The sequence below is a fragment of the Mastigoproctus giganteus genome, chromosome 6 (genome assembly GCF_048544385.1).
Source record: "Mastigoproctus giganteus isolate SK-2022 chromosome 6, ASM4854438v1, whole genome shotgun sequence".
Classification (NCBI taxonomy): Eukaryota; Metazoa; Arthropoda; class Arachnida; order Uropygi; family Thelyphonidae; genus Mastigoproctus; species Mastigoproctus giganteus.
The window spans coordinates 127503142-127522095 of NC_143580.1; the positions used below are offsets into that span (position 1 = coordinate 127503142).

An 18954-nucleotide genomic window follows, 5' to 3' on the forward strand; every position below is an offset into this window, starting at 1 on the left:
AACAACAAACAAACAAGCATAGCACACGCTTCTTGATTAGATCAGGGTCTGAGCCCATGACCACCAAATACGGAATATGCGGAAAGGTCAGGGAATGACTACCGCATATCCCTGGAGCAATATGGCCTTAGTTGTAATGCTTCTAAAAAAAAAAAAAAAAAAACCAATAACAGCTGAATGTGGTAGGGGTACAGCAATTGGCAATGTAAAATTCCCCACACACTGCTCAGTACACGCGCTTGCAGAGCAACCCTCCTTGTCGAAATTCCTGGATTTTGTTCTGTTCTTTTTAACACCCTTTGCTCTCAGCATCAGGTGTTATGCTTCTGAGCCTACCTGCTTGTACTCCATGTGCAAGCGCCCATGTTCTCTAAGGCGTTGATATACCCTGATGAATGTGTCTGTTGGTCTGCCTTCAGTGGGGAAATGCTTCTTGGTACAAACGTGCAGCCTCGAGTGCACTGCCATTGGCGTTACCACACATGAAGTGCATGTCCACATACTCTTCGTTGCTGTAACCTCTTTCCATGTTGACTATCCTTTGACAAGTACTAGCATACCTGCTACATCTCAGAACATTAAGAGAGGGGAAAGGGAGAGAAGTCAATGGTGGATCCGAACTCTGTTCAGTTCACCTTGTCAGTGGTAGATCTAACTAGAAATTTGCAATATCTCGAAAACAATTCACTTAAGGACATTCATAATGTGTTTACTAGGCTTTTTTTTTGCATATTGTAGTCTGTACAAGTTCACCTTTAAATTATTGACCATCACTTTTGAAAAACTCTGTATATACTCATATTTGCTGTAGTTATTTTTATTTATTGATTGATTTTTTACAAGGTGGGTCCAATAGTAAAACTGTGTATGGGCATAGAACCTGCATTTTATGTGGATAGTGGTCCACCAACTTTTGCCTTTAATCCTTGTGGTCACATGGCATCAGAGCAGACAGTAAAGTAAGTATAATTTGTGGATTAATTAAGATAACACTGAAAAGAAAAAAGAATACTATCAGTAATATTTTATACGTGTGATTTTTAATCACGCTGGATCAGTAAACTTTTTCCATTTCAAACTGGCATATTTTGGTACTGGTGTATTCTTATTCTCAGTGAGAGGATATTCTAATAAAATTATATACTATATAATTTTATTGAAGTGTTCAGTTATTGTGAGTAAAATTGAAACATTCTCTTCCCCCCAAAGTTCATAACTAAGAATATTTTTTTTATTATGAGCTATTGTCTGAGGTGTACTCCTAATCAACTTATATAGTTGCTCTTTATAGTGGCCCTCCTTTTAACGTCCAAGCATGTTATAATGAACTATTGTATCTGGTAGGTCCCAGCTGATTTTAAATAAACCTAATGCTATTTTGCATTTGTTATAACAACCTTGAAAGATGAACAGATTATCTGTAATGACCCAAAAATTTTACCACTCAATCTTGTTTTCTCACTTTGTATTTTACGGAACATTGGCGGCGATGTTCTGGCTCATCGGCAGTTTTCTTGCCATTGGCATAATAGAACTAATTTCAGCTAGAAGCAGGGGGGGATGTTGTGAGGATTATTTCAGACAGTTGGGAGATCAGTTTGATCTCCACCTGCCCAATAACTAATTTTACAAGTGCAGTACATATTCGTAATGTGTTTGCAAAATCTTGAAGGTAGATGAGGCTTACCATCCCTTTAACAAGTTACTCTGGCATTCATAAATGTACTTAACAACAATTTAGGTGTAAAAATTATTGCACAGAATGATCCATTTCTAATGCAGGGAGGGATATTATAATTAAATCAGCATACAGCTCAAAATTCTTCCATTGTTCATTGCATTGATATACTATAAGAACAGTATAAACACTAATTCTATGTAATTATGTGGGAGGTATAATTATATTAGCCTATAAACTATAAATTTATAATAATACAAACATGATTTTAGAGGGTAGTATGTACTGCTGATGCATAATCTGGGCAAACAGTGTAGTGTTATTATTGTACTTATATCTCTTAGTTTAGTGTGGGTTTTTTTGTTTGTTTTTTTTTTTTTTTTTTTTAATTTAAATATTAAGCTCAAAGAAGTGGGAATGCTTTGGCTGCAGAGAGCAGGTCTGTTACAGATCAGGTGTTTATAATTTGCAGTACTAGCATGTTTGTTTGTGGAGCCATTTGTAGGGGGTCATTATTCAACCAAAGGGGAGGATGCCCGTGTGTGTATTTGGTGCAACGTTTTTGTGATGAGATAAAGCCCAAATTCTGGATTCTCTTTGCAGATCAAGAGCTTGAACAGGGTTGATGCCTTTTGAAGGAATTAAAACAAGGGACCCATCAAGCACTCAGCTGCCCATTTCTTTGCTTGAGCCTATAGGCTATATTCTAAATAGGAAGAATTCAAAGAATTAATCTTAGAAGCTACTAGGCTTTTCATACCAACTAAGAAATACTGTTCAAGGTTTAGACTTACATGGATGTCAGACAAACTAATGAGACTTGTGCAGAAGCCGACCAGGCTAGCCGAGTGGGTATAAAGTACCTGCCCGGCAACCCAAAGGTCGCGGGTTCAATTCCCGCCTCGGGCTTGGATCAGAGTACTGCAAAAACCTTGGGAGGTGCAATATGGTCACAGAAGCCGATGCGCCAACAACTACCAAATCAAAAAAAAAAAAAAAAAACTTGTGCAGAGAAGAAAAATGCATGGTATGCATATAAATTATCAGGAGACACAGATGCCTATGGTAGATATAAGATAATCTGTAATCAAGGATGTCAGGCAAGCAAATGCATATTAGAGAAATCTTTGGCAAAGGATATAAAGAAAAACAGTAAAGACTTCTTTACTTGTGTAAACTCTAGAAAGAAGGGGTGAATCAGATTGATCCACTTGGCATCGACAGTTCAATTGTTCATGAACCTGCTGAGCTATCTGACAAACTGAATGAGTATTTTGCATCTACATTCACACATCGGGAAGTCTATAGGGAAGTGGAAGCTAGAAGCTTAAACTCTGGCAAGGAGCTAAATGATTTTGTAATAACTGAGAGCAAAGTGGAGGAGAAATTGTTGAAAATAAACATAAGAAAGGCACCTGGGGTGGATGGGATCTATCCAGTTATATTAAAGGAGGCAGCAAAGGAAGTAAGCAAACCCTTAGCCATAATTATGAAAGCTTCCTTGGACTAAGGGGAAGTCCCTATGGACTGGAGATGTGCAAATGTGTCCCCAATTTACAAAGGAGGATCAAAGGGTGACACGAGTAATTACAGACTTGTTAGTTTAACTTCTGTTCCAGGGAAAATAATGGAGTCACTGGTTAAAGAAGTGATGCAGGATCATCTAGACAAGACTGCAGTTATAGCTCAGACACAGCATGGATTTGTTAAGGGGAAGTCTTGTCTGACAAATTTGATTGGATACTATGATGTGATCACAACGGAACTGGATGCAAAAAATAATTTTGATATCATATACAGTACTTGGATTTTAGGAAAGCTTTTGATACTGTTGCACATGGAAGACTACTGTACAAATTTAAGCAGTATGTCATTAACAGCAAGTTGCTGTAATGAATAAAAGGATGGTTGAGTGGGAGAAGATAGAGTGGTAATCAGTGGGCACTTCTCTTCATGGACTAATGTTATTAGTGGAGTCCCCAGAGTTCGGTGTTGGGCCCTATTGATTTCTGTATTTATCAATGATATTGATGAAGGTATATCAGGGGTAATGTCTAAGTTTACAGATGATAAAAAGGTTGGCAGGGTTGTTAATAACAGTAATGACAGTACACTACTTCAACAGGAACTGGAAAAATTGAGTAGAGGGTCTGAGAGGTGGCAAATGAAGTTTAACATTGACAAATGAAAAGCAACTCATATGGGTAGCAGTAACTCCAGAGTAGTGTACCAACTGGGTGATACTACACTCAGGGTAGTGGAGAATGAAAAGGACCTGGGGGTAATTGTGCAGTTGAATATGAAGTTTTCTGAGCAGTGCAGATAGGCTGCCAGAGCAGGTCATGGAGTTTGGGCAATGATTTATAGGAATTTTACTAGCAGAGACAATAAGGTTATTATACCTTGTATAAGGCAATGATCAGGCCACACCTTGAGTACTGCATACAAGTCTGGAAACCTCATTTTAGGAAGGATGTAGAGCTGCTGGAACGAGTCCAGAGAAGGATAACGAGATTGGTGAGTGGAACAAAGGGTTGGTGTTACCAAGAAAGGCTTAAGTTCTGCAAATTTCAGCATCTAGAGACTAGGCACCTGCAAGGTGATCTAATTGAGGTGTATAAGGTCTTGAATGGTTTGAGAAGCTCAATGTTGATTGGTTTTTTCCTCTTGCTCAGATTACTCACCTGAGAGGACATGAATTAAACTTGAGGAAAGATAATTATAAAAAAGATTTGCAAATATTTGTCTTTAACCAACAGGTGATTGATAGTTGGAACAAACTTTCATCTGTTTTAGTGGAGGTCAACAACTTAAATAAGTTCAAGGCAGAACTTGACAAAACATTTGGTGTGAATGGATGGGTGAAAGTGAAAGTTTTTTTTTTTTTTTTTTTTTTTTTTTTTCCCGGCTGATGCTATATAAGTAAGCTTGCTTTCTTGCATCATATTCCTCTAATAATACTAATGCTATTTTCGTGTATCAGACATCAGAACGGAACCTCCAGTGGCAGAAAGGTTTTGTCCCATGGGAGGTATTTATTGTCAGTGGTCTTTCTGTCAGGGAAGGAAAAGATATATTCTGCAATATATTTGTCCTGCGTACAGTCGAATAGGAACAGGATATACCTGTGAAAGGCAAAAGTTAATGATGTAGAACATTTTTGTACCTTGTAAAAGTAGAAAAGGTTGTTGTACATATTGGTAGTAATGATATTGAGGATATATCTTCAGCCAGATTCACCAGTTGGGGGAGGGGGTTGTTCAACAGAAGTATGTTCATTAAAGATCATGTGAGGACCATTTTGCAATGGGGGCAGATTTATAGTTTCATCTCCGGTCACTTTGGAAAGAAAGAATTGTAAATGTATCCCAGGATAAAGAACCAGTTGACAAATCCATTTGTAGTGTAGTAAAGAATCCAATTATAAAAGAACAGGAAACAAGTTTATGGGCATGAAATAGTTAAGTGGTATAGACCAGAGTCACTAAAATCACATAAGCTTGAAAAATCCGAGATCCATAAGGTAAATTCTACTTATGATATCAACCGTATCCTAAAACAAATCATTAAAGTCAGCCAAGACATAATATGGGCAGATAAATATAAGTAAGCCAAGATTCAACAAGGGAAGTTAATTATAAGTAATTTCATGAATGATTATTAAAACAAATCCATTGGATATATGAGAAAAGTGAAAACATAAGAGTAGAGACTTAGTGAGTAAAGAGTCAGTCATTAATCCGAAGATAATATACAAAGACATATATAGTTTAGAACTGACCAGAATATAGTAAATTATAACTGAATTTATTGCTGATAACATTGGGACATCAATAATATTGACACAGTATTTTATAAAGTAGATAGGGATATTATTGTTGACCAGATTATTCCCAAGGAGTTGTAGAGCTTTGGTGAACAGTAGTTGGTTACTGCATATATTAGCTAGTCTTATAGTTTGGGTACATGTTATATTTTTATGTATTTTGTTGGAAATATTGGAATGCCAGTTGGTAAGATAGATGACATCAAAGTTAAATTTATTTCTTTTATCATATATGTTAATATTATATGGAGGGGAAGTATTGTTAATAGTAATATTGAGGTCAAGGAAGTTGTCTATATTTTTTGTGTTTTGTTGGTGGAGTTTTCTTTATTTAGCTTAAGGTCACCAGAGTAAATAGCTTTGGCTATAGGTTCAAAGTTAATATTTAAAACTAGGATGTCATCTACTTATCTGAAAGCTGATATGTTATAATTTGGATTATTTATGGTGTATTGTTCTTCATAATAATGCAGGAATAGGTTGGAAACTAAACTTGATATTTGGGAACCCATAGGAACACCAATAGTTTGTTTATAGGTAAGTTTGCCATCGAATATACAGTTATTGAGTAAACAGAGGTTTACATAGTTGTTCCATGTATTTTCATTTATGTTCAATTTATCTTTGTATCTGTGATAAAGCCGTGATAAAAAGGTTGGTAAAATCAGATGTTTCTATTTGTTATGGTAATATTAGATTTAAAGGTGTTGATGACAGCTAGGTTATTATTAATTACCCAAGTAGATGTAAGATTATTAAAAATAGTTTTTAGTAGTTTGAAAAAAAAAAAATGTTTGACTGGAAGGTAGCAGCCACTGTTTTTAGAGCTAGTAATGAATCTGAAACTTACAGGTTGTTTATGGAATTTTGCAATCATATAGAGACATGGTAGGGTTGAGTTCTATAATTTAGTGTGTAGTTTTTTATGTAAAGCAATTAGCTTTTTACTGTGGCTGAAGGATTAAGAGGCAGGCAGTGAAAGTGGAACTATTTTCTATTTCATTTTTGAGCTGAATACAGTAAAATTGCTTAAAAATATGGCAAAGTTATTGGAAGCTTTATCTACCGGGGTGATGATAAAATTGTCTTGTAATTCTATTATATGTTTTTTTAAGGTTGTAATAGGGTGTGTAAAAGTTATTGTACAGTTTGTAGGCATTAGATGTGGCTTTTACAATATCTTGATAGACAATAGTGATCGAATTTTGGTATGGTTCATGTGGAATGTATTTTGAAGCAAGTTTGTTAGCAAAATGTATTAGATTTAAATATAATACTTTGTTGATACTATTAAGTTTAACATTATTTATAGGTCTGTATTTAAAACCTTTGCTCTGCTCATAACAGTTTTTAGGTCATGGTTCTTAATGATGTTAAGATTGCCTGTAATAATATGCCCATGATATTGATCAATATAAGGGGCATAAATAGGGTTGTTGCAGTGGTATGGGAGATCAGTGGGTAGAATATTTCCTATGTTGGTAGCTAGTTGTTTATAGTTACTTTTTTTTTTTTTTTTTTTAAGCCTAATGGAATATCGTAGTTGTAAAGTACATAAGTTTTACGTATATCAAATTTGTATAGGCTGTTTGAAGGAAATAAGTTATTATGCTTATTGAGCAATGAGGACCATGATTTATCGTCAAACCATTTTTGCGTAAATTTAATATTGCAAAATTCAATGTAGTAGGTAGTAATATTGCCAATTCTATAAAGACCAGTGTCTTGTATAACGTGTTTTAGTTGGATATTGTTGAACCTGAACTTTTTGACAGAATGAAGCTAAGACTTTAAGGATCTTAGTTTAATATTAAGAAGGAAATTAACTAAGGTAGCATCCAGGTGACATAAATACTGGGAAAACAAAAGTGCAAGAAGGGTTGCGTTATAAGCTGAATGAATGCGATGAGTACAATGAACAACAAATTTTGGATCATATCTTGTTACAGGCATGAAAAGTAAGTTTGCTTTATAGACTTCGGGTTGGTAAGCATAGAATAGTGCTTAAAATGACAGATTGGCTCTTACTGTGCTATTTACGAGGGCATCGAATTTTGTGACAATTCTTTTTCACCGAAGATCTGATAGCATTCCATTATCTGATCAAATCATCAATTTTGCATACCTATATAATTATATTCACATGTATGCATAGTTGCCTACTTTTTAAAACCTAATATGTTTTAAATGTTTGTTTCTAATAATAACATCAGTTGTGATTCCTACCAGATTTTTAATATTTAATCCTCCCTTTTCAATAGATTGGTAAAAATTTTCAAAAATATTTTCACCTGTAGTTGTTCTGTGCATACTCTGTATATCAGTTGAATCTTCATCCGGTACAAAATTATCATTAATTCTAGAATGAAGATAAGGAGTTGGGCTGTGTCATTTACATCAGTACTGTTATCCAGTGCTTAAAAAAATTTCATTTCTTTTATGTTTTCCAAAAATTGTTCAAAGAAATTCTCTCCAATAACTTCTACTCTTTGTAATTGTTTTCGAAACAAACTAATATCTTGTATGCCCTCATGGGGAGCAAAGTTGAGAGTATCACCGTCCTCCCCAACACTGGGTGGAAAAGATTCTAGTTCGACTCCCATTGATGACAAAGAATTTTTATGGGCCTTTTTCACAACGTGGCTCAGTTAATCGATCTCAATCGAGGGTAGCATGGTTTGTACTCCCAGAAACATGGGTTTCATCCAGCAAACTGAAAATCAACCTGAGAACACATGCAATTTATAGACAATAAACATGGAGAAATATGGCCTTGGTTGCTGATGCTCCTGAAATCCTATTACAACAGCAATGGCTTGTATCATTGTTCATTTCTCTGAAGAAATTTCTTCCACAACTTTTAACAAACAACATTTGTTAAAAGTTGTGGAAAATTATGTTCTTTGAATTCGCCTACATGTAACAAATTTGCCATCATTGAACAGTTTACTTTCAAAAGCGATCAAATGTGTAACTTGATGAATGGCATTTGCATCAGATAAATTTCTTGACTGATACCTTTTCAATGTGTTTTGTTGTTCTCTTAATTTGTGTTATAACTTTGAACACTTCATTTCACAACACTCCTTTATATTCATCATAAGATTTATGCTTGAAATCACACACCAAACACACTGCTTTTTTTGTCATACTCAATGAAGATATTGTCTTCAATCCACCTTTGATTAAAATCACGACAATCCCAATCGACTTTCCTCTTTCAGAACATTTTTCAGGATGATTTTTTAATTGAATACAAATTAATAATAATTCAATGAACAACTTATATCAAAATAGTAGAATTTCACAATATGAAAAGATTGTTATGTACATAACTGCATTTAGCCATATATGTAACTAAAATTGGACTGCATGTACATGTTTCATACAATCAAGCTCGACGTTTGCATACCTGTACACACAGTGGTGTGACTCAAAAATGCTGTTTTAGTTTGCTTTTTGCACAGCAGTTTGAGATCCGTGATGAGGTCATTAAGTTCACTTTCTATGATCTTATATGGTTCAGAAGGATAAAAGTTTGGACAAAATGGTGGATTCCTTGATGTCAACAGCCATTGTACTTTTTCCTATATATCAAGTTTATGTTCACCAGTGTCTTTGGCTTCATCAGAGTGTACAGAAAAATGGTTGGGTGATTTAGGAATGGGTAGTACTTCACTGTGAGGCATGGGACGAATTGCAGATAGTATATTTGGGTGCATCACTGTCCATTTTTTCTTCATTGTCATCCTTTTCTAATAAGAGGCACCATACAGAAGTAACAGTCTGTGACATGATTTGTTGGCTCCCTCCATATCATGGGTATTGCGAAAGGCATAAAACGTCATCCTTTTGAATTCGCCCACTCATTCAGTTTTGATGAATAGGTAGTGCAGCATAGGTGTGGAGCCCAGTTCTTGTCTTGGTTGCCTACTTTACACCCAAACTACAAGAAATGGGCCTTTTTTATTGCTGAAGTTAAGGAAGCTTTCTTGAAGATAACATGCCTTTTCCACATACGTAACAGAAATTATCCAGGCTAGTCACACAGTTACTGGGCATATTAATCTTACATGACACAAATACTGCACAAAAATTAGCAGTCTCAAAGAGAACAACTGTTAACTGAGAACATATCATCCAGCACCTAGCCGTATTCGAGCATTACTGAAACAGAGTTGACATGCATTTGAGGCAACAACAACTTGTGTGGTGTTGCCATGCATATTGTTGAGAGTTGATAATGTAGAGTAACTCATTAATATGAGACCTCAACTGTAATTCGAAAATAAGAGCCAGTCAGCAAATTTTAATGTGATTTTCGTGTTCAGCAGCATAAAATTAGTAAAGATTAGTTATTTTAGTTTTTGTAACACTTTGTGTTGACCAGTGTAATTTGAGATTTTAGCTTTTCAGATATTGACTGGAACTTCTTGATTGGTTACTCACACACTAACAAGAAGGCACAGAATGCATATAAGTTATCAGCTGATACAGAAGCCTATGGTATATAAAACTAGTCTGCAATCAAGTCACAAAGGAGGTTAGACGAGCCAAGACAGATTACAAGAAATCGCTAGAAAAGAATGACAAGAAAAGCTGCAAAGACTTCTTTATTTATATTAACAATAGTGGAAAGACACTGAATCATTTTAGTCCACTTCATGTCGACAGTTTAACTGTGGATGATCCTGCTCAGGTTGCTGACATACTGAATAGGTAGCAGTAGTGGTAATGGTGAATGATGAAGAAAGCAAGCTTATATGGCATCAGCCAAAAAAAGAAGGGGGAAAAAACACAGTTCACCCATCCATACTCTCCAAGAATATGTCTAGTTCTCCCTTGACTTTATTCAACCCATCCACTTCCACAACAATAGATGGAAACCTGTTCCAACAATCAACGACCTTCTCGCTGAAGGCAACCATCCTTCCTCAACTTGAATTTATGCCGCCTCGTGTATAGGCTCAGCAAGTGGAAGAATACCATTAACATTAAGTTTACTGAATCCATTCAAGGCTTTAAACACCTCAATCAGGTCTCCCCACAAGAGCCTAGTCTCGAGACTGCAATTTGCAGAACTGAAGCCTTTATAGGATAAGCACCCTTTTGTTCCCTTACTAATTAATGTAGACTTCTGTAGCTGCGGCAAGCCAATAAGTTTTCCTTGAAATTTTATCGTATTTTTGATAAGTTAACGTATTAATTTGTGATTTACAAATAGATTAAATAGCCCTAGTGGCGTTCATTAGCTTATTATTTTTTAAATTTAGCTGTTGATTTTGTAAGTTACAACTTGCTACTCGTACTGCTATCGTATCGGAGTTTTTGGCAGGAATATTGTAGCATAACCAGTAGTGGTTTAAATTGTAATAAATAAGTATTTTGAAAGGTTTAATCACATTTTTGGCATATATCTATTGTATTTTTGATTAATTCACTTATTAGTTTGTGTTTTATAAATAGATTAAATAGGCTTAGTAGCATTTGTTATCATTTTTTTTTTTTTTTTTTTTCTTTAATTTAGCTAGTGACTTTGTAAGTTACAGCTCGCTACTCTTATTACTATATCGTATTGGTGTTTTGGCTGGAATATCATAGCTTAGAAGAATAGTAGGGCTTTAATTGTAATAAATAACTATTTTGGAGGTTTGAATCACTTTTTGGGCATATATCTTTTGTATTTAGCTAAGAATATAACTAATTTAGCATTGTGATTATTACAGTATAGCGTAACTTCATAACATATATCTCGAATTTGATAGCTAAGGTATAACATAAAACTATATAGCAGAATGCGTATTACTGCATTAGCTTAGTTTAGTATTGTACAAGTATAGTAAATTAAATCAATTAAATCGTATTTAAATGGAAATCATGCACCAGACTAGAGCAGCAAAGCAACATGCACAAAAGTAGCTGGAGTGCTGTGGCTTGTGGGAGAACCGAAGGGGTGATTCTCTAACGCATTACAGCCTAAAGAAATGTGCAACTTGTGAAATGTTTGCAGAGCTTTCTGGGACAGGACATGAAGTTAACAAGGGGGATGCCTTTGTGTGTACTCGATGTAAGCAGTATGAAGAAGTTAGGCACCAACTCAGTGTTGTTATGGGCCTTTATGAGAGCTTGAAGGACAAGATAGATGCCCTTAAAGGACTTACATTGGAGGAACCATCAAGCTCTCAGCTGCCCACATCAATGTCATAGCTTGCACTTGATCATCCGGCAACACAGTGACAATCTTCAAGGCATAATGCACTGGTCCCACAGGAGCTAGTTATTGTCGGTGACTCTATTGTCAGGGAGATGGTAAATATATTGTGCAAAAAGGATAGGTGGAATAGGACCAGGGTATGTCTGCCAGAGGCAAAAGTAGCTGACATTGTAGAGCAGATATCATCTTTTAAGGGCACAAAGGGTGATATTGTTGTATACGTCGCCACTAATGACATTAAGAGTAGAAGGCCTGCGGGTGTGCAATTCTGCCTAGACATGATAGGAGGGAGTATATGATAAGAGCCTTGTCAATCAATTTGGCCCTGGAAATTTTGTGAAAGGCTCATTAGGTAGAATTTTTCTCAGCATGGTCTGTGCTTGTTAACAGGAGAGATTTGTTTCTACAGGGATGGGGTACACTTGAATAGAAAGGGGGAAAGAATATTTGCTGATGCTATCGAGGCAGTGTTAGATGGATCGGAAAACTGCTCGTTTGGGGGGATACACAGGCTAAAAAGTTAACAAAGGGTGCAGGTAGAGGCAAAAGTGATTCTTGCACTGTTTCTGTTAGAATGAGCAGCAGCCTGGAAAGCAAGGCAATGGAGATTTCCAGGACTGCTGGAAGTCATAATGGAACAAGTAAATACATGGGCTGTGTTAGGGTAACTAAGAGTAGGAACAGGTGCGTGTATGCTTGCATGTACACCAATGCTAGGAGTATAGTTAATAAATTTTATGAGCTTGAAGTGCTAGTCAAGACATCAAAGGCAGATATTGTTGGGATATCGAGGATGTGGTGTCACACAGATATAAGCAGTGCAGAATTGGAATTTGGGGAGTACAGTGTGTACAGAAAGGATAGACAGGACAGGAAGGAAGGAGGGGTTATTCTGTTAGTTAAGAAACACATAAAATCTAAGGAAGTGTATCCAATTTATGTTTGTGGACAATGCAGTGTTGAGTCTGTTTGGTGTAACATAAGTACTGGGAAAGAAAAAAAATGAGAGTAGGTGTGTGTTATAGGACTAATGAATCAGTATTATTATTATCATCATTAGCCATATGGTGTAAGGAAGCCTGAGGCTTTTGCTGCACCAGCCAAAAAAAAAAAAAAAAAAAAGCTCAGGACCCTGGGTGTGCCAAGCATATACTCACTAGAAGTGAGCCCCTGATAATGAGAAATTTATCAAATTTTTCAAATTTGAATATATTTATCAAACAAAGTATCTAACTTAATGGAAAGAAATATCCAGCTATTTGAATAGAAATCACTGAAACATGTTCAACAAACTCACTAAGTGCACTCTGAAACAAGAATAGTTAAAAAAAACTTTTGTACAATCCCTCTAAAATAAATCCAGAGTTTTCATTATTTTTTTGCATAAAAGAAATAATATCACTTCAAGACATTAGATAAATTATAGAATGTCTTAAAATACCGTGTGATTGGACTAAGTTTCAATAGCAAAAGCTTAATTTACGGTACTCACCTTGGACGATCTGCAGTTGTTATTTGGGTGAAATGAATGACTAAATTTTTGGGTTTGGGTAATTTAAAGTTAAGTAGATTAATTTGTAAGTTTACAGGATGAGAATAAATTAATTAAAAACGGAATTAAAATATGCGCAAGGAAGCAGAAGTGCACAACTCCATCCATGGTTGTCGTGGAGAATTGATTAATTAAGAACTCTAAAATATGTGAAATAGATGAGGCCAATAGTCATAATGGTAGACTTTCGTTTTGTTAAAAACGTCTTCAGTTGGCAAAGTTTAGTGGAGAGAGAATGTGTGCTGTATTTTAAAGGAATTTTTATGTTCCTGTGATGCACTCTGCGACATGCGGAAATCTCAAGTGTGTGAGATTCCAGACTGGGGAAAGGTTGGAGGGTAGTTTTGCATTTATGATGTTTAATTTAGAGTAGTGATGGAACCATTCTTTGATGAGGGCTTCATATTGGAGAATTTTGTAACTGGTTTTTAGTTTTACTATGGTAATGGCTGAATCAACTGGGGGGGGGGGGGATGCACGTGTAATATGAGCTCGGTACTGGATTATCCTGTTCTGAAACTGTTATAGTGATAATATGCCCGTGTATTAGAGGTTTTAGTGGAATTGAATTTTGATGTAGTACTTCCAATATAGCAAGCATTGCAATTTTGTTGGCATTTAATCAAATATATAATGTTGTTCATGTCACTTGTCGAGTATTTATGTGTTTCTTTATGTGTATTGAACAAAGATCCAAGTTTATTATATCCGGAAAATATAAATGTAATATCTGTGCCCACGAACACTTAGCAGAATTGTCCCGCAAGACTACTATAGTAGGAGAGGATGATACGTGTGTTTACATTTGTGATATTATTGGTGTTGTTTTTTGCAATGGAAATAATGTATTGAATTAAATGAGGTGGGTAGTCTCTAGCCATGAACTTTTTTGTGAGGTATTGTAGCTCAGTAGAGAGGTCGTCATGTGAAGTGCTGTATTTTATGGCATTATAGATTTGATTGTAAAGAACAGCTTCTTTTTTTTTTTTGTGCTAAGTGGGTGGTGTGATGCAAAGTAAATATTTCCCTGTGTGTGTGTTTTTTCCTAAAGATCTTGGTTCCCAATCTGGTGCCTGTTTTGTATATATTAAGGTTGAGAAAGTTCATTTGTTTATTAACTTCGGTTTCAAGTGTGTATTTCAATCTATCATGTATTGAGTTGAATTTAGTAAAAAGATTGTCAATTGTGATTCTATTTACAATTATAAGATATCGTGTGTATAGTTTTATCCCTGAAGGGTAAGGTTGTAGAATTTGGTTTTCTATTGTTGCTAAATAAATCTCAGATAAAGGAGCGGAAATACCTAGACCCATAGGTAGGCCAAATGTTTGTTGGAATATTTGGTTATGGAACCTGAAGTGTAATGAGGTAAGTTCTAGGATATTGTTGATGAAGAGAGAAGTACAGTTGATTAAAGTGTTGTCTGTCATTAGGTATTCACGTAAGGCAGCGATTTCCAAACTGGGAGGTGCGGACTAGTGCAAAAGGAGGTGCGAAAAGTTTAACAGAAATTTAATTTTCATAACATAACATATATAAATAAAAAAATATATACATATAAATAAACTTTCATAACATAACATTAAATTTTATAACCTATTTTTTAAAGCATTTACCACCACCTATCTCACTCTAACTTCGATATAAACATGAGATAAACATTTATTTGGAAAAAATATATATTTTGCTGAAATGGATTGATGAATTATGATTGATATGATGTAATGTAATATATATAATTTAGTGCGTACTATGTATGACATATATAGGTAGATTGCATAGTATAGCATTAGCTGCATGGTTGAAAATACGGTTTCAGCGGTGTGCAATTGTTTTTTTGTTTTTGGCGTGATTACTTACTGATAATAATCTTTAGTAATTTAGAAGTTGTAGTTCTAAATTACTAACGTAATTTAGAACTACAGATGCTTATTATTTCATGTAGTATTAATAATTATTGTATTAACATTAAAAATAAGAAATTGCACAATTATAGATGCTTTACTTCAAGGGAGGTGTAGGCTCGGAAAGTTTGAGAACCGCTGACGTAAGGCTTATAATGTAAATGGTATGTGTACATTTGTGTATAATGATACTACGTTGAAAGACACTAAGATGTCTTAATCGGAGATTTTGGTGGTACTTATTTTCTCGAATGCTTGATTGGTGTTGCTGATTTTAAATTTAGAGAATCTTGTGAAGGAAGATAATTTTTACTAAAAAAGTGGATAAATTGGCGAATTGCGGATTATTATCACTATAACAGTTTCAGAACAGGACAATCCAGTACCGAGCTCACATTACATGTGCATTCCCAGCCCCAACCCCTAGTTGATTCAGCCATTACCATAGTAAAACTAAAAACCAGTTACAAAATTCTCCAATACGAAGCCCTCATCATAGAATGGTTCCATCACTACTCTAAATTAAACATCATAAATGCAAACCTACCCTCCAACCTTTCCCCGGTTTGGAATCTCACACACTTGAGATTTCTCCATGTTGCAAAGTGCATCACGGGAACATAAAAATTCCTTTAAGATGCAGCACGCTTTCTCTCTCCATTAAACTTTGCCAACTGAAGACGTTTTTAACAAAACCAAAGTCTACCGTTATGACTATTGGCCTCATCTATTTCACATATTTTAGAGTTCTTAATTAATCAATTCTCCCTGACCACTAGGGACGGAGTTGTACACTTCTGCTTCCTTGTGCATATTTTAATTTGTTTTTAATTAATTTATTCTCATCCCGTAAATTTTACTAATTAATCTACTTAACTTTAAATTACCCAAACCCAAAAATTTAGTCATTCATTTCACCCAAATAACAACTGAAGATCGTCCAAGGTGAGTACCGTAAATTAAGCTTTTGCTATTGAAACTTTATCACTTCAAGACTAAATACAGGCAGTTCCTGCCAAAATTGATTTTTTTTTTTTTTTTTTTTTTCCCCCAAGTATCAACAAAATTAACATTAACCGCAAAAAATGAATCTTAAACATTCATAAATACTGCATTTCAAACCACGTGCATAGCTATACAATCCAGTGTACCTTGCTTTACGATATTAATCCATGCCAGAGACACCATCATATACGTGAACACAATAACACATTGTTTTTTTGGTAATTTGTTCGAAGACCTTTGAGGTTGAAATTTTTCGCTATTAACTAAGCTATTTATCTCTCTAAAGGTTAATTTTTATAGTGTAAATTGTTTTAGTTACCAATTAAAATGCACTACACTTTCATCATTATCATATGTTCTGTTATAAGAATCAATTTTGAACGCCTTTGTGATATTTTTCTAAAGCACATTTTGGAGGTCACTACCAAAAACAGTAAAAACAATTTGCACTTACTTTCCAGTTTATTGAGCTTTTCTGTAATTACAAGCAATTATAAAAGGGTAGTGAACTCAATGTTATTGCATTTGCGAAAATTCTGATAGCTGGAATTGTGCAGTTTTTTTTTTTGTTATTATGATGAAATGTGTTTCCCCTTACAGAAATCTTCAATCATATAAATAAATTTTCAGAATCTTCTCTTCATTCCTTTTTTTTTAAAGCTTCGTAAACTTGTTACTCTGCGCGAATCGTTTTAGTTGTAAATCTTTTGCGCATATCATGGTGCCGTTTAAATAATGCTTATGCATGCTATCGTGAAATTTATAAAGAAAAGAGAAGATTATCTTGAAGCGTTTCTGAAGAATACTCCTTGTGCAACAAACCAACAATGAGTGCCAAGGCAATAGTGACTGATCAATGAGTGTGCATTTAGTCGATGATGATGAGGAATAAACATTCTTTAACATTTGTATGTCATAAATAATTTCTTTATTATTATAATTTGCTTGATTTTACAGGCTACGTTTTCATTTCTTTGGATAAATCAATCATCGTTTAAACAAACTAATTAGCTAACTAATTTCATTGTTGAGAACATAACCCCTGTTTTTAACATTGTCTATGGGAAATAAATTCTCGCTTTACGAGCACACGCTAGGAATGAATTAACTCGTAAAGTTGGGAACTACCTGTATTTTTAAAGCTAAATGGAAAGTAAGAGAAACAGCTAGCAATAAACATGCAATAAATATTTCATAAAATATTTTATGAAAAATTAACAAATGTGATTCCCAACACTAGTGAAAAATACCTTTTAACAAACATGGTCTTCTCACACTATAACCTGAGAAAATGATTAAAAAAAAAAAAAAAAATTCAAAAACTATGCCAAATAAAAATTTGCCTATATTTAGGTACAGAAAATTACAGATTTTTAATTTCACTCAACAATTAATGAAGACCCCCCCCCTTATTTTTGAATTAGACCTCACGGAGCTAGCTCTGCAAAGTGAAAAACATTTAAGCTATTCATAACCTTAATCCAAAGGTAGTAAAATGATGAAGGTGAAATTTTCATGGTTGTTAATGATACTAGAACTAGGACCATAAATTCAAACCCTTGGGAAGAAGTATAAGCTGGATTGTGGGATTCTGTTTTTAGCCAGTTAGTTTTAAATTAATCACAACACCAGGGAAGGAGCAGAAAATGTTTGGTTTGGATTGGATTGGAATGGTACACACTGAACCTCTTTCTTTAATATTCTCATACTCCCAGTAAGATTTCAGAGTGCACTTCCAAAAATGTTTTCAAATATTAGTTGATTATTTTTCCATATCAATATGGATCATAAAAACTTGTTGAAACCCCAAAAATTGACAGCAACTTACACACATATGATTCCCACACTATTGCAAAATACCTTTTAACAAACATGGTCTTCTCACACTATAACTTGAGAAAATGATTTAAAAAAAAATTCAAAACTGCCAAATAAAAATTTGCCTATATTTAGTAAGGTAGAGAAAATTAGATTTTTTTAACTTCACTCAACAATCAACAAAGGCTCCTAATTTTCAAGTTAGACCTCACAGATATTTAATATTCTGTAAATATTAAAACCTTTTAATTTAGCCATACATTTTATTAGTTATTTTCCATTTTAGTTAAAATATACAGTTTCTTGACATTAATCCTTCTCATAATGCTTAAAAGTATGGCATCAAATAAAGGATACATGAGATGCGCATCTGACAATGAAATATGTTGCAGTTCTCAGCCACAGCTTGGATCAAAATACTACACGGTGGTATATACTATTTGTTTACTTTAAAATAAACTATAAATCTTGCATTTTAGAATTGGAAAAAAAATTAATTTTATTGTTTATATTTAGCTTTTTTTTTTTTTTTTTTTTTTTTTATTCTTAATAGATATTGGGCATCTGTTCCAATTCCCCATGGCACAAATGGGTTTCAAGCTGCATGTCCATTTTGTGCAACTCCTCTCTCAGGTGATCCAGGTTATGTGAGACTGATCTTTCAGGACCACGTTGATTGAAAGTTTTTACCATGCGATTTAGTTGTGTTTTTTTTTTTTTTTTTGTTTGGTTTTTTTTTTTTTTCCCCCGAACAGACCCCAATATTCCAAGGATGGTTATCCAGGCAAAAAAGGATATGGCTGCCAGAATAACTTTTTAACATTGTACTGTGTTAAACCGATCAGTACAGTTATCTTCCTATAATAGGCTGCTTTATCTCCTTAGACTGATGAAGTAAGGGGAACTGCAAAATTATAGCATTAATATCTGTTGAGGTTCTCAGTATATCAGACGCA

The 18954-nt window shown here is 34.5% G+C and overlaps 1 protein-coding gene across 2 annotated transcripts in view; it reads left to right on the forward strand.

Annotated features, from left to right (window-relative positions):
• Pli (E3 ubiquitin-protein ligase pellino) overlaps nt 1-18734 on the forward strand; it is a 189349-nt gene extending 170615 nt beyond the window's left edge. For both annotated transcript variants that reach the window (XM_090375329.1, XM_090375328.1), the window contains 2 exons: nt 844-959; nt 18552-18734. In XM_090375329.1, the coding sequence (XP_090231455.1) occupies nt 844-959; nt 18552-18678 (243 nt within the window). In that variant the 3' untranslated portion in view covers nt 18679-18734. The remainder of the gene's footprint in view (nt 1-843; nt 960-18551) is intronic.
• The last annotated feature ends 220 nt before the right edge of the window (nt 18735-18954 follow it).